This window comes from Nelumbo lutea, chromosome 1, assembly GCF_056320005.1.
Source record: "Nelumbo lutea isolate HS-2025 chromosome 1, American lotus-T2T, whole genome shotgun sequence".
In the NCBI taxonomy this organism is placed as follows: Eukaryota; Viridiplantae; Streptophyta; class Magnoliopsida; order Proteales; family Nelumbonaceae; genus Nelumbo; species Nelumbo lutea.
In genome coordinates, this window is record NC_142684.1 from 7,464,999 (window position 1) to 7,478,859 (window position 13,861).

The 13,861-nt window shown below is 39.9% G+C and overlaps 1 protein-coding gene across 4 annotated transcripts in view; it reads right to left on the minus strand.

Annotated features, from left to right (window-relative positions):
• LOC148873379 (rab GTPase-activating protein 22-like) overlaps positions 1–13,861 on the minus strand; it is a 75,642-nt gene that overhangs the window by 33,542 nt on the left and 28,239 nt on the right. For all 4 annotated transcript variants that reach the window (XM_088966209.1, XM_088966208.1, XM_088966207.1 and 1 more), the window contains exons 5-8: positions 10,781–11,583; positions 10,536–10,658; positions 10,290–10,378; positions 9,994–10,194 (exon numbers count right to left, since the gene is read on the minus strand). In XM_088966209.1, the coding sequence (XP_088822335.1) occupies positions 9,994–10,194; positions 10,290–10,378; positions 10,536–10,658; positions 10,781–11,583 (1,216 nt within the window). The remainder of the gene's footprint in view (positions 1–9,993; positions 10,195–10,289; positions 10,379–10,535; positions 10,659–10,780; positions 11,584–13,861) is intronic.

Below are 13,861 nucleotides of genomic sequence, written 5' to 3' on the forward strand. Positions count from 1 at the left end.
CGTTAAATTGGTTTGATAGTGGGTGTGGCCCACTTTAATGTTTTTATATTGAATATTTTAACACCACTAGGTTGGTTTGATAGTGGGCATAACCCACTTAAATATTTTAAAGTAAAGAAAATTCCATAGTGGGCCAAATTATAGGTGGGACCACTATTAATTTGGTTGTGGGACCTATAAAGATGAAAGGGGATCCCATTGATTCATGTTATTTAAAACAATAGATAGTCCTTTTTTGACTTTCTTTTGAGGTGGATAAGATCCACCGAATATGACAATGGGTCCCCCTAATTATGGGTGGGACCCATCAAAACAGAAGTATTTATTGTTAGATAGTTTTGTATGCCCTTAGCTCCAATTTGATGTACTTTTGATATTTAGTGTAAATAAATAAAGTACATGTTTGATTCATGTTGTGTGGTATGCTTCTGTATAATACCCTAAAACTGGACACTTAATGAGACTCGTGTTAGTTTTAAATGTTCACAGCTGTTGGATAAGTTTGGGGAGATTTGTCCTACCAAGGCTGACATTGGTGTGCTGCCAAATGTTGGGGTGGCTTGTCTCAGCCGCCAGGGTGAGACCCAAGGCACATGCAGTGTAGGATTACTTGAATCCTTGAACTGGACCAGATTTCCAATATTGCCCTGGACCTTGGAGATTGGTGGGCAAAACTGGAAAGTTACACCTAACCCTAGACCCGATTATGATACTGCACTATGTGTCAGTTATGGGGTAGGGGGGTTAGAGCAACCTCCCTATTCTTTATACGTGGGTGGTTGCTTAACTCCCCCCATAACCAGAACAATTTAAATTTGAATTTATGTGGAGTGAGCCAGCTATAAAATCTGTCCCCCCCCTCCCTCAAGCTTTATATTTATTTATATTATTTTTCTTTTACATCATATAACACAATGTAAAGTTTTTTCTATCAATAATTACATCAAAATATGCCACTTACAAATAAAATAAGCTTGTACAATCATCTTACCTAGTGTTTTAAGAGCACAAAGGATCTATTGTGCCAAGGAACTCACCTATTTAAATTAAAAAAAAAAACAAAAAACGCAAAAAAGTGCAAAAAAATAAATATTAATTAAAATAATGCAAACTTAAATTTTAAAAGATATTAAATGTTTCAAAAAGCTTATTTTCTCAAATTAAAATTCATAAACATAACATATAAAGCATATTCAAAGTAAAAGTAAAAATATAGAAATAAAATCAAAGATAACATATAAAACAAATTTAAGCACTTAACAATTCAAGCATGTGAAACTTTCAATACTTTTGTTTTTCCAAATTGCTCTACTTCAAGTAGTTAATGTGATGTTAAACCTTTTACATTCTTAATTCTACAAGCCACCTTTATACCAAGCCCCTTGAGGCAAAACCAAACAAAACCATGCCAATGTCTTAAATTCTTAACTAGTATATAAAAATATTAGTTTTGTAATTTTAATTGTAGTTATCTTTTCAAAAATATCTTATATAAAACGAATGAGAGTGTTAGACAGTGTATGCCCTTAGCTCCAATCAGATTGATGTACACAAACTTTTATGTATGAATAATATAAGTACATTATTGTTCTATGTTCAGATTGGTGTGTTTCTATGAATTACTCCATAAACTGGACACTTAAGAGAATTGTGTTAATCTAGAATGTTTTCAACCATTGGATAGACTTTGAGAGTTTGTCTTGACAAGGTTGATACTGATGTGCTGTTGAATCGGTGGAACATCTTGTCTTAGCTACTAGGGTTAAACCCCAAGCACAATCAGTGAGTGTTTGTGAAAAAAATTGAACCTAGACCAATTTTCAGTTATGTCTTGGACCTTGGAGACAGAAGGGCAAAACTAGAAAGTTGCACTTAACCCAAAACTTGATTATAATATTATACTAGGTCTTAGACTAAGCTGCTTTTTATATGCCAACTAATGATATTCAACTAGGGTCAAATACCTAGGTATTGTTGGAATAATGTTAGAATAACTTAGTTGCAGTTGTTAGGGCTTGTTTGTCCAAATTAAAGTGTTTTTTATTTCGTTTTTTATTTATGTTATGTCTGTTATTGTACTTAGGGGCACAAGGGTCTTTTCCCTTGTTATTTTCTGTCGCCCTATATATATTAAATAAACACTGGCACCGCCAGTACTGTTGCATTGCAAACCCTCTCTTTTCTCCTCTCTTCTCTTCTCTTCTCTTCTCTTCTCTCCTCTTTCACCTATCTCTGGCCGGCTACACTGTCAAGATGGTATCAGAGCAGGAATACTGATTAAAAGAGAGCAGACCGATCAACCCTACTGTCAAGAGAAGATCGATCAACCCAAAGAATAGGTCGAACAGACTAGCAGAAAGGAAATCTGATTCTGAACTACAGAATAGCTATGACTGGTACAGTTCTCCCTCTAATTTTCTCCTCTTTACTCTCCTTGATCATGGGCCGAGTGAAAACCCTATGAATCTGGGGCGGCTGAATGCTATCGAACCTGTGTAACCCTAGTTGTCTTGGATCGTGTGATCCTGTTGGTGTGTTAAGACACCTGTAGGTCAATGCTGACCTGTCTTCTCAATGGTTTGAGTTGACCATAAGCAAGAAGGATCTCTCCTGCTGATTAGTGGCTGTTAGCCATTCTAGAATTCTGATAGGCAGGTCTGAAACTGCCGAATATTAACTCAGTTTTGTCCAGAATTTGGTACGGTTTGTGCACAATCTGGTTGGTAAACCCTAGTGTGGGTGTGAACTGAGTGGAGCATTGCTTTGTGGAGTAAGGAGGGGTCCTAAATCCGATGTGTGGGACTGAGTAACTGCTTGACCATGTCGACTGAGAATTCTGCTACTTCAGAAATCTCAGGGAGCCACAATGGAGTGAGTGGGGGAATGGATATGAGCTTTCCCATGGCTGTCATTCCCTTTGATGGTCTGAATTACCTTGATTGGTCTAGGGGGATAAAACTCTACATCACTGCTAGGGGGCGAATAGGATACATCAATGGGAGAGTAAAGGAACCGAAGTATGGAAGTGCTGAGCATGATAGGTGGGACCAAGAGAACAGTATGGTAATGTCTTGGCTCTTGGTTTCAATGCTGCCACAAGTAAGGAAGACCTTTATGTGGGCTGAAACTGCTTGTGAGATATGGGAACAAGCGAAGTCCACTTATTTAGAACAGAGACACTATGCCAAGATATATCAACTACAAGCTGAATCTTCTACTTGCAAGCAGGGGGAGAGGAGTCTCTCGATGTACTATTCTGATTTGACATCAATATGGAAAGAACTTGATCACTATCAGAACGTGAATTGGAAGTGTGATGAAGATGCAAAAGCCTATAAGTCACTTGTATCACAGCAGCGCGCATTTGCCTTTCTCCTAGGGCTGAATCAGTCATATGAGTCCATCAGGGTACAGATCTTGGGTGTATGCCTTGGTGTAGTCAGAAGAAAGCAGAAGAAGTGTGATGAATGGTGTAAAAGGGGAGTCAGTTGCCCTAGCAGTCCGGGGAAATTCAGATACAAATGTTGGTGGTTTTAAAAGGGGTGACACTCAGAAAAAAACAGAAGATAAAAGCAAGCTTTGGTGCACTCACTGCCAGAAGACACGCCACACTAAAGATACATGTTGGGATCTCCATGGAAAACCTAAATGGGCACAGGATTTGGGTAAGAAGTCAGCACCGGATCAGGGCAAGAAACCAGGCCAGCAGAATCAAAGAAGGTATAACTCAGGTAATCTGGCATCGACAGAGACTAGTCCTTCTGTAACTCAGGAGAGACATCCCGGTTCTGACCCTAAGGAAGATATTATCAATTCCTTCCGTGAACATTTGGAATTGTATGGTAGGACTCTCCGCCAGGTGGATTCTGGGTCTACTCCTTCTAACTCATTTGCGTCTACATCAGGTAATGCATCTCATACTACTGATTCACCTTGGATTATTGACTCCGGAGCCTCAAATCACATGACCAGTAAGTCAAATTTGTTCCAGACATATAACCTTCTCTCTGGGAGAGATAAGGTAAGACTGGCTGATGGTTCTTTTTCTACCATAGCTGGCCGAGGCACCATATCTCTCCCACTTGGCCTTACTCTTCCAAATGTCCTGCATGTTCCGAAATTACCTATTAATTTGTTGTCCATTAATAGTATTACTCACTCTTTGAACTGCTCAGTCACCTTTTTTCCGTCTTCATGTGTGTTTCAGGATTTGAACTCGAGGAAGACGACTGGTAGAGGAAGCATGGTGGATGGTCTCTACGTGTTGGAGAATAATGTTGGTCTAGTGGCGACTGAGTCCACAAGTTCGTCGAGTGAGAGTCAGGCCTATTTATGGCATAGTCGTTTAGGTCATCTTTCTTTTGAGTCGTTAAAAGTTATGTTCCCAAAGTTGTTTGAGTCCTTGTCAGTGAGTCAGTTATAGTGTCAAACTTGTCAGTTGAGTAAGCATTGTAGAAGCTCTTTACCTTTAAGAAATAAAAGATCTGAATTTCCCTTTCATATTGTTTATTCTGATGTTTGGGGCCCTGTTACTCTACCTACTGCGGCTGGCTATAAGTATTTTGTTACGCTGATTGATGATTATTCTCGATACACTTGGGTTTATCCTATGCGATCTCGAGATGAAGTGCCACAAATTGTGAAAGATTTCCAACGCATGGTGTTCACTCAGTTCCAAACGGAAATTCATATTTTCCAGTCGGACAATGCAAAGGAATATTTCCATAGTGATCTCACGAAGTTCTTTAATTCAAGTGGGTCACTTCAGCGAAGCTCTTGTGCCAGGACACCCCAACAAAATGGTGTGGCTGAACGAAAAAATTGTCATCTACTCGAAGTTGCTCGTGGCTTGCTGATTCATATGAATGTGCGAAAACAGTTCTAGATGGATGCAGTATTGTGTGCGACATATATCATCAATCGCATGCCCTCTCGGCTACCAGAGTATAAGGCCCCACATCAGCTCTTGTTCCCTACAGCCCCGCTGTCCACCATTCCGAAGCGTGTTTTTGGGTGTCGTTGTTTTGTCCACAACCTCTCACCTACTCGTGGTAAACTTGACCCTCGGGCTATTCCTTGTGTTTTTCTTGGTTACCCCTCATCTCAAAAGGGGTATCGTTGCTATGATCCCATTGCCCGCAAGTACTATGTTTCCATTGATGTCTCATTCTTCGAGAGTCAATCATTCTTCTCGGTTTCTCCTCAGGGGGTGAGTAGGGTTGAGGAGAAACAGGCGACGACTCAGATTCAACTACCTCCTTTACCCGATCCTCCTCCGTTCTGGGTTTTCCATCGTCGTCATAAGAGCCAGCAGAGTTCAAGAGCCGTGGAGCCGGACACTATGCAACCAACATCATCGGATTCACCCGAGGCAGATCCGTCTCATCAGCCAGGTACACTTGCTCCCATTGCTCCTTTAAACGTTGATTCACATGTCCCCAGTGATCTTAATATTCCTATTGCTAAGAGAAAGGGTGTTAGATCTTGTACCACTAATCATCCTATCTCTAACTTTGTGTCCTATGAGCATGTTTCACCCTCGTACTGTGCCTTCCTCTCCTCTGTGGATAGTGTTCCCATCCCTAAGACCGTGGCAGAAGCTTTGTCAAAACCTGAATGGACAGATGCAATGAAGGAAGAAATCGATGCCTTACATAAAAATGGTACATGGGAGTTGGCAGATCTTCCTGAAGGGAAGGAACCAGTGGGGTGCAAGTGGGTGTTCACAGTGAAACACAAAGCTGATGGAACTGTTGAAAGGTACAAGGCTAGACTGGTAGCAAGAGGCTTCACACAGGTATATGGAGTGGACTATGCAGAGACTTTTGCCCCTGTAACGAAGATGAACTCCATCCGGATTCTCCTTTCCTTGGCAGCAAATCTTGACTGGGATCTTCACCAATTGGACATCAAGAATGCCTTCCTGAATGGTGACTTGGAAGAGGAGGTGTACATGACCCAACCCCCAGGGTTCTGTGCCAGAGGCAGTGAACAAAAGGTGTGCAGGTTGAAAAAGTCCCTATATGGATTGAAACAATCACCTCGGGCTTGGTTTAGTAAGTTCCATGTAGCAGTCCAACAAATGGGATTCAAACAATGTCAGTTAGATCATACCTTGTTTGTAAAAAAAGGTGAAGGTAAAATTGCAGCTCTTATTGTGTATGTGGATGACATAGTGATCACAGGAGATTGGGAGGCTGAAATCCAGAGACAAAAAATTCTTAGCCACTAAATTTGAGGTGAAGGATCTAGGCCCCTTACGATACTTCCTTGGAATTGAAGTTGCTCGCTCTCACAAGGGCATCTTTATTTCCCAACGAAAGTATGTACTAGATCTACTAGAAGATACAGGCAAGTTGGGGGTAAAACCATCTGATTCACCTATTGAACCTAATCACCATCTGGGAGACAGCCAGAGAGAGTTTTTGAAAGATGTAAAAATGTTCCAAAGACTCGTGGGGAGACTTCTGTATTTGTCTATGACTAGGCCTGATATTGCCTATGCAGTGGGTGTCCTTAATCAATTCATGCACAACCCGATGACAACTCACTTTGAGGCTGCAGAGAGGATCTTGAGATATCTCAAGAAGTTTCCTGGAGCTGGTTTGTTGTTCCAGAAACATAGTCACTTAAAAGTGGAAGTATATACTGATGCAGATTGGGCAGGAGCAGTCAATGACCGGAAGTCCACCAGTGGTTATTGTGCCTTTTTAGGAGGAAACCTTGTCACATGGAGAAGCAAAAAACGAAGTGTGGTGGCTAGATCCAGTGCTGAAGCAGAGTATAGAGCGATGGCTCATGGGGTTGCGGAAATCATGTGGATAAGAAATCTGTTAGGTGAACTGGGTTTTGCAGTAAACAATCCTACTCCACTCTACTGTGACAATAAAGCAGCCATCAATATTGTTGCTAATCCAGTTCTGCATGATAGGACGAAACACATTGAAGTGGACAAGCATTTTATCAGAGAGAAACTTGAAAGTGGAGAAGTGTGCACACCATATGTCAACTCGGAAGAGCAACTTGCAAATATCTTCACCAAAGGTCTTCATCATGTGCGGCACAAAGATTTGTGTGACAAGTTGGGCATGATTGACATCTATGCTCCAACTTGAGGGGGAGTGTTGGAATAATGTTAGAATAACTTAGTTGCAGTTGTTAGGGCCTGTTTGTCCAAATTAAAGTGTTTTTTATTTCTGTTATGTCTGTTATTATACTTAGGGGCACAAGGGTCTTTTCTCTTGTTATTTTCTGTCGCCATATATATATTAAATAAACACTGGCGCCGCCAGTACTGTTGCATTGCAAACCCTCTCTTTTCTCCTCTCTTCTCTTCTCTTCTCTTCTCTTCTCTTCTCTCCTCTTTCACCTATCTCTGGCCGGCTACACTGTCAAGAGGTATGTTGGAGCAATTTAGGATATTACCTAAGTGGGTGATCAAAGTGATAGGATTAACCCCTTTGTCAGACAAAGTGATTAGGGTTTACACTCTCTCTAATGGAAACCTAAAACTGCAAGTAGTGGATTTCAACAGTATTTGAAATCGGATTTGCAAAATGTATTTATACATATATTATTTTTTGAAAAAGGTTTGCAAAAGGTTTTAATCCTAGGATCTATCTGAGCAAAGGGTGTGACACTGCATCTTGCAGCCAAGGAAGAGGTCATTCCCTGTAAGCAGTGTTTTGATTATTTATGGCTGAGAGGTTAAGGGCAAGAGACCATTAGAGGGCCGATAACCTAATGGGATTTATCTTACATTAGTCCATTATCCTTTGGTTTCATAGGATGGTTGAACCCGAGGATCACTTATATTTAAGTGTTGGGCCCAATTTGTTTGGCTCAAGAGTTCACTGCCCTTGGGCAATGAATTCGGCCTATCTCTATCTAGAGATGGGATAAACCCATGTGGACTTATGTGAGACAATTTGTGGGTCCCACACCATGCAACAATTGGGCCTAAGAAGCCATGCAATGCCTATGTATGTGAACTATTAAAGAAAATGGGCCTTACACTCATTACTACTATGACTAGTTAAAGAGGTCACATGACAAATTAAATTGTCATGTGGCATGGATCTTATATGGGTATGAAAATGGGTATGGAGCTCCATCTTAATTGAGACATTAAATTTTAATCCAAATATGGTTTGGATTAAGTCCTTATCCAATTAAGAAAGAGCTCTATAAATAGGGATTAGAGGGAGGGGGTGAACCATTCAATCTCTCCACTCTAGTTCAAAGTTCAAACCAGCCTTGGTGATGGCTGATTCTCATCACTCCCCTGCTGTATTATTGAAGAAAAACATCAGAGAACATCAGAGAACATAACTGTGTCAAGCCCAAACAGTTGGGTCTCAATTTGGCAAGAAAGGTGTTGCTGATTCGACTTCACACATACAGCTATGCCATTCAGTTGGAAGTCGATTTGGGTTTGATATTGAGCATAAACTACCACTCTGGGAGCTGCATATTTTGGACTCCGTATCAGGTATGATCAGTTTAAATTAGGGTTTCAAATCTGGTCCGATTCAATGCAAGTTCGATCCAGTAATTCAAATTTCAAAATACTGAGAAATCGGTTCTCGGGTCGGATTGATTTCTTTTTTTAATTTGGCCAACAACTGGAACAAATTTGGTCATATTTAGTTAAGAGTTCAGCCCTTTCAACAGAGAGAACAATTGCAAAAGGGGGGGAGGGGGGGAAGTCTCTAAGCTAACGCCTACGCCTGGGCTGAGGCACAAAGTGCACTAGGTGCACACCTAGGCACACCAAGCACATGCCTTTTCAAAGGAGCTGTGACTGGGCCTAAGCAAGGCATATGCCTTCAAATGCACTTCGTCTGTGTACCAACCCAGATACACCTTTTAAAATCACTGATCTTACCATCTCACAAGTGAGAAAGAAATATACAGAAACACCCCCTCTAATGGGTTCAACCCAGAAAACGGAATATACATCAGTAAATGCAAAAGAATACTATAATGGAAGAAGATTCCCCCAATTCAACTCCAATCTTTCAACCCTTCCTCTAACTGGACTATCAGCAATTGCATTAACAAACTGAGTCCACCTGAATAACATGTTCACCCTGGGTGCTAGATCCATGGTCTCTCTGATGTGGTGAAACTGTTATAGTAACCCAGGGAAACCATCTCTGCAACATTGAATAATCACCCTCCACCTCCACTTGCTCTTCTCCAACAAGAGATAAGAGTCTAAGGTCATGAAGCAGTTTGTCCCTGGTCTATCTGAGTATCCGGCTGGGAATAGTGTGTGCCAGTAGGATGTCTCCTGCATTTCCATTGGTCCCAGATTCCCCAAAGAACAACCACCAAAATTGAATATGGCACTCCTTGGGGTGGGGGATCCAATCATAGAACACTATTTGATGGTAGATCATGCCATAACATCCCAGGTCCAAACAAGATCATCAAATTATAATAACTTAACTCCTGTCTTGACCTTAGCCAATGCACCACCCCGATAGTGATAATATGAAATAACAACCCCCTCTATCCATTGTAATGTTGTCCTATGAAGTTTCCTCCTGTCTCTCCTTTCAGGTTAGAATTAGAGATAGAGAAAAACAAGGATGTGTTTAATCTCCTGGAAAACTAAGAGATTTCTATCTCCTTGTTTTGCTACTTAAGTTGTGCACTATTCCAAGAGGATGTTGATTATGATTTGCCATCCGAACAATGTGGTAATTCTCTGCTGTATGTAAAACTCTACATACCCTACAATCTACTGAATGTTAAGGTCCACTGTACCAATCTCTCCATATACCTAGTGGGTCTAGTAATAGTAACTCCACAAGAGCCAGTGGTGTAATTACTGTTACCTTGCACACATAAGCCAGGAAGGTCCATATGGCCCAATCAAAATAATTATTTCCCCTATCAAAATCTGTCTCATGGATATTTTATAGTTCAGACCATAAAATTTGCACAATAATACTATTTGAAGTGACAAAGGCTAGAGATACAAACCTCCCACATACAAAGAACCTCATTGAATGACAACTCTCGACGGAAAAGCACCAACAGCATTCGGAAAGCAAAATGAAGACTTTCAGCTCCTATTTGTGATAAATGTGCAAACATTTCCCTGTCAGTAAGTTCCAAGATATTCCACAATGCTTGCAACTGCTTTATAACTCCAGCTGGACCTTCTGTTTGAAAATTTTCCCTCTGGAAGAGATAAAAACATAGCAGTATAAGAGAATAATAGACAAGCAGACAAAAAAATAGTAATAAATCAAGATATTTGTCATGTATGAAGGTACCATTCTCCTCAAAAGCATCTCAAAGCACCAAAATGCATCTGCATTATCCTCATAGAGGACAACAAAAGGAGACAGCAAATCGCTCATACCTATAATCAGATTGTCAAAAGACATAGCAACTCAAATTTCAAAGTCGGTACGAGAAAAGTTGATTATTAATAGTTCTATTATGAATTTAACAAAGGAAATAATTCAGAACTTAGGAAATATTTATTATGAGTCAATGAAAAAGGGACAGCATGTAACCTTGGCAGTACCCAGTAGCAGGATCAACCCATGCATAAACAGCAAGAATGTCTGACAACCTAGCTAGGTTCTTTGCATCCTCATAAAACTCTAGATTGCTATCTGTTCTTACAACATCAACAACTGTAAAAAGCAAAGATTCCAGCTTGAGATGCAAAAGCCAAAAGAAAAAAAAATAATCAAGAAATTCAATTGTAATATAAATAAAATTCTAACATCAAAATAGAACATCAGAATGTGTTTACCTATCTGGTGAAGAGTCCAAAGCCACTCAGAAACTCTGTCTTCACTAACACTTCCTTCTTGAGTAATGGTTGCATTCATCATTATTGTTTCCTGAACATCAGATATTCTAAGCCCATTTACTGCTTCAGTTTTGCATTCCAACTTTATTTCCTTGACTTCTTCTCTGTGGATATCCAATGTAGCCATCTCAGTTTCAGGGTTCCTTGCATGTGAGACACCATCAGATGGTGAACCATTTGACTCCATAATTAGATCTATGTTATTACTAATTTGAAAGCTGTGCATGTTTTCATCAGGCCATCTCAAGTCTGCAGATAGTCTATCATTATGCAATTCAGATTCTTTCTTATCCCTGTCACTTTGTTCAAACAAATCTGTGACAGGTAAAGGAGGAAAGTCAAAATAAGACTCATTTATGTATTTTGATACATGAACTTCTTCCCCTGGCGTTGGGGAAAAGCAATTGTAAGGACCAGAAGAAGGCATAGGACATGAAGAGTCATATGCCGCACCATCTGTGCTTCCCATAATGCTGATAATGTCAGCTGAATCGCTAGAGCTGTCCCCTTGGCATGTGTATGATGTATCTATATGGTTATTATTACAATCACAGTAAGTCTCTATTTCATTAGTTGTATCATCAAAATCTTGTCTACTCTCTGCTTCCGCTTCCCTTTTACCACTTTCTTTAGACACTCTCCTCATATCCATCACTTTTGACCCCACAACATAGGCAAGAGAACCAGTACCAATGCTTGAATGCATCATTTGGCACTGTTTAATTAAATCCATGTATCGGTTCCTGCAATAAAATGCCATAAGTATATTTTTTTAGTCATAATGTTAAGAAGTAAACTAGATCTAATAATATTCACTTATCAGCAGAAAGCATTACAGTATCATAAATAGACACCAAATCATGAAGAACAATAAGTATTTTTTGCAAAAAGAACATGAATAATACTATTGAGTCATGACTTGGGACATAACCTTTTTTTCTTGATAATTGTTAAGAGGCATGAGACCAAGGGTAGCTTGGTCTCTTCATTTATTTTTATGTTTTAATATTAGCTTAAGTTCTGCCGACTTCATCATGGGCAAAACTGTCCTTTTCAATTTACCCTAAAATCTATAAATAGTGAAGGTAGATTAGGGATAAGCAAATTGGGGTTAAGAAATATCTTACTTCTTAAGAAGTAGTTGTGGAGATTCCTGATTGAATCTGATAGACTATGGCACACTGTGATAAGGAGCACCCATGAGCAACGCCTAATGGGTGGGACGCAAACCTAATGGCTAGAACCTCCAATAGCCTCTCCTTGAAAAGCCATCCTTTCTTGCTTAACTATGTTCCTTTGTCAAAAAATTGCTGCTTGCAAGGAAATAAAGGTTTCGAAATGACATCTGGTGGGGTGAGCAGCCTCTTAGACAAATTTCACTATATAATTTTTGCTCTATCTTTAACTAAAAATGAGCCTTCATCTGTTTGCTACTCTGTCCAATCATGGCCTGGTTTGGAATCTTGTTTTAAGGGGAGGGTTGAAGGATGAGGATTCTCTTGAAGTTTTGAAGCTGATTTCTTCTTTGGAGTATTTTATACCTAACATTTTCAAAACTCGACACTTGTATTTGGTCCCTGAGTTGCTCAGGCTCTTTCATTTGTGCATCTTTCTTCAAAGTACTCTCTCAGGGGGCTATTCCACTTTCACATGATGATTTGCCTGTTAACACGATTAGGAGAGAGCCAGTTCCTCCTAAAATCAGGACATTCTGCTGGGAGGTGTGTCACATGAAGATCAATACTTGTAATGTTTTACAAAAGAAAACGCCAACATGATACTTATCTCCCAATCTGTGTTTCCTTTGTCAAGCTTGCAGTAAATCTTCGTTCCATTTACTAATCTCCTATTAGTTTGTGTCAGCAATTTGGGATTTTTTTCTCTTTTCACTATTTGGATGTAGATGGAGTCCACCTTTGTCTCTGAGAGATCTGTTCGAAGATATTTTTTTCCACACCCAGGATAACCTGGTATAGGGGGTGCCTTTAGTGATAGTCAAGGTCATTTCCTACACTTGTATTCGAGGCTGATAGGGCATGGGGACTACACAGAGTGGAACTTCTGGCAGTCCTTCAAGGCATCAAATTGGCTAAAACTCTAAATTAGGACAATTTGGTGATTAAGATAATTCTAAGGTGGTAGTGGGGTGGTTGAATGGAACCAAAGGACCATGGAAATGTAAGGACACTTTGAGAGAGATCCAACCATTGATAAGAGAGATGACAATTAACCTCAGTTGGGTAAAGAGGTCTGCCAACTGCTTAGCTGATGCTCTTGCTAGGCAAGGAGTACAAAGCAGAAATCTATTTTGGGGTTAGTCCTTTCGGGGGAATGAATGTATGTTAAAGGATAGTGGACAAGGTAGCACGGGGTCCAACCAACCAGGAGAGACATGCTGCCAAATTTCTTTGTATGTTAACTTATTACGTACTTCTTGTACTGTTGTACGATTACCATTGTACAATTCTATTTTTAAGCAATAAAGTTTCAGTTAATGAGCAAAATAAATAAATAAATAAATAGTGAATCAGTCAGCTGATGGGGAAAACATTCTGTTCTTCTCAACCACTTTTTTTTTGATAAATATGTACTTCTTGGACTGTTTGTTTTGATCATAATTCATAAAAAAAAAAAAGAACTTGAGTAGAATTAGGGTTTCCCTATTCAGGGTATATAAGTATGCATTATGTTTGCCGAAACCCCTTAATTATATTCCTTGAAGGAAATACCCTTTGATTTTGATCTTATGTGAAAGAGCTACTTTGTAAGGGTCAAACTCAACAACAGGAATAAGCAGTCCCGTCATCTTGGACTCTTAGTGGGTTATACCCATGAGTGGGCCCCACAATTGGTAGATAGGTCATGGGACCCATACACCATTGGGTACCTATGTATTTAAATTTATACATCTTAACAGCAAGTCCCGTTAATCGGTAAAAAGTGGGACCCACTATACTGATTTGGTGGTGGGCATCACCCACCTTAAATATTTTGACAGTGGACCCCACTGACAGGTGGGAC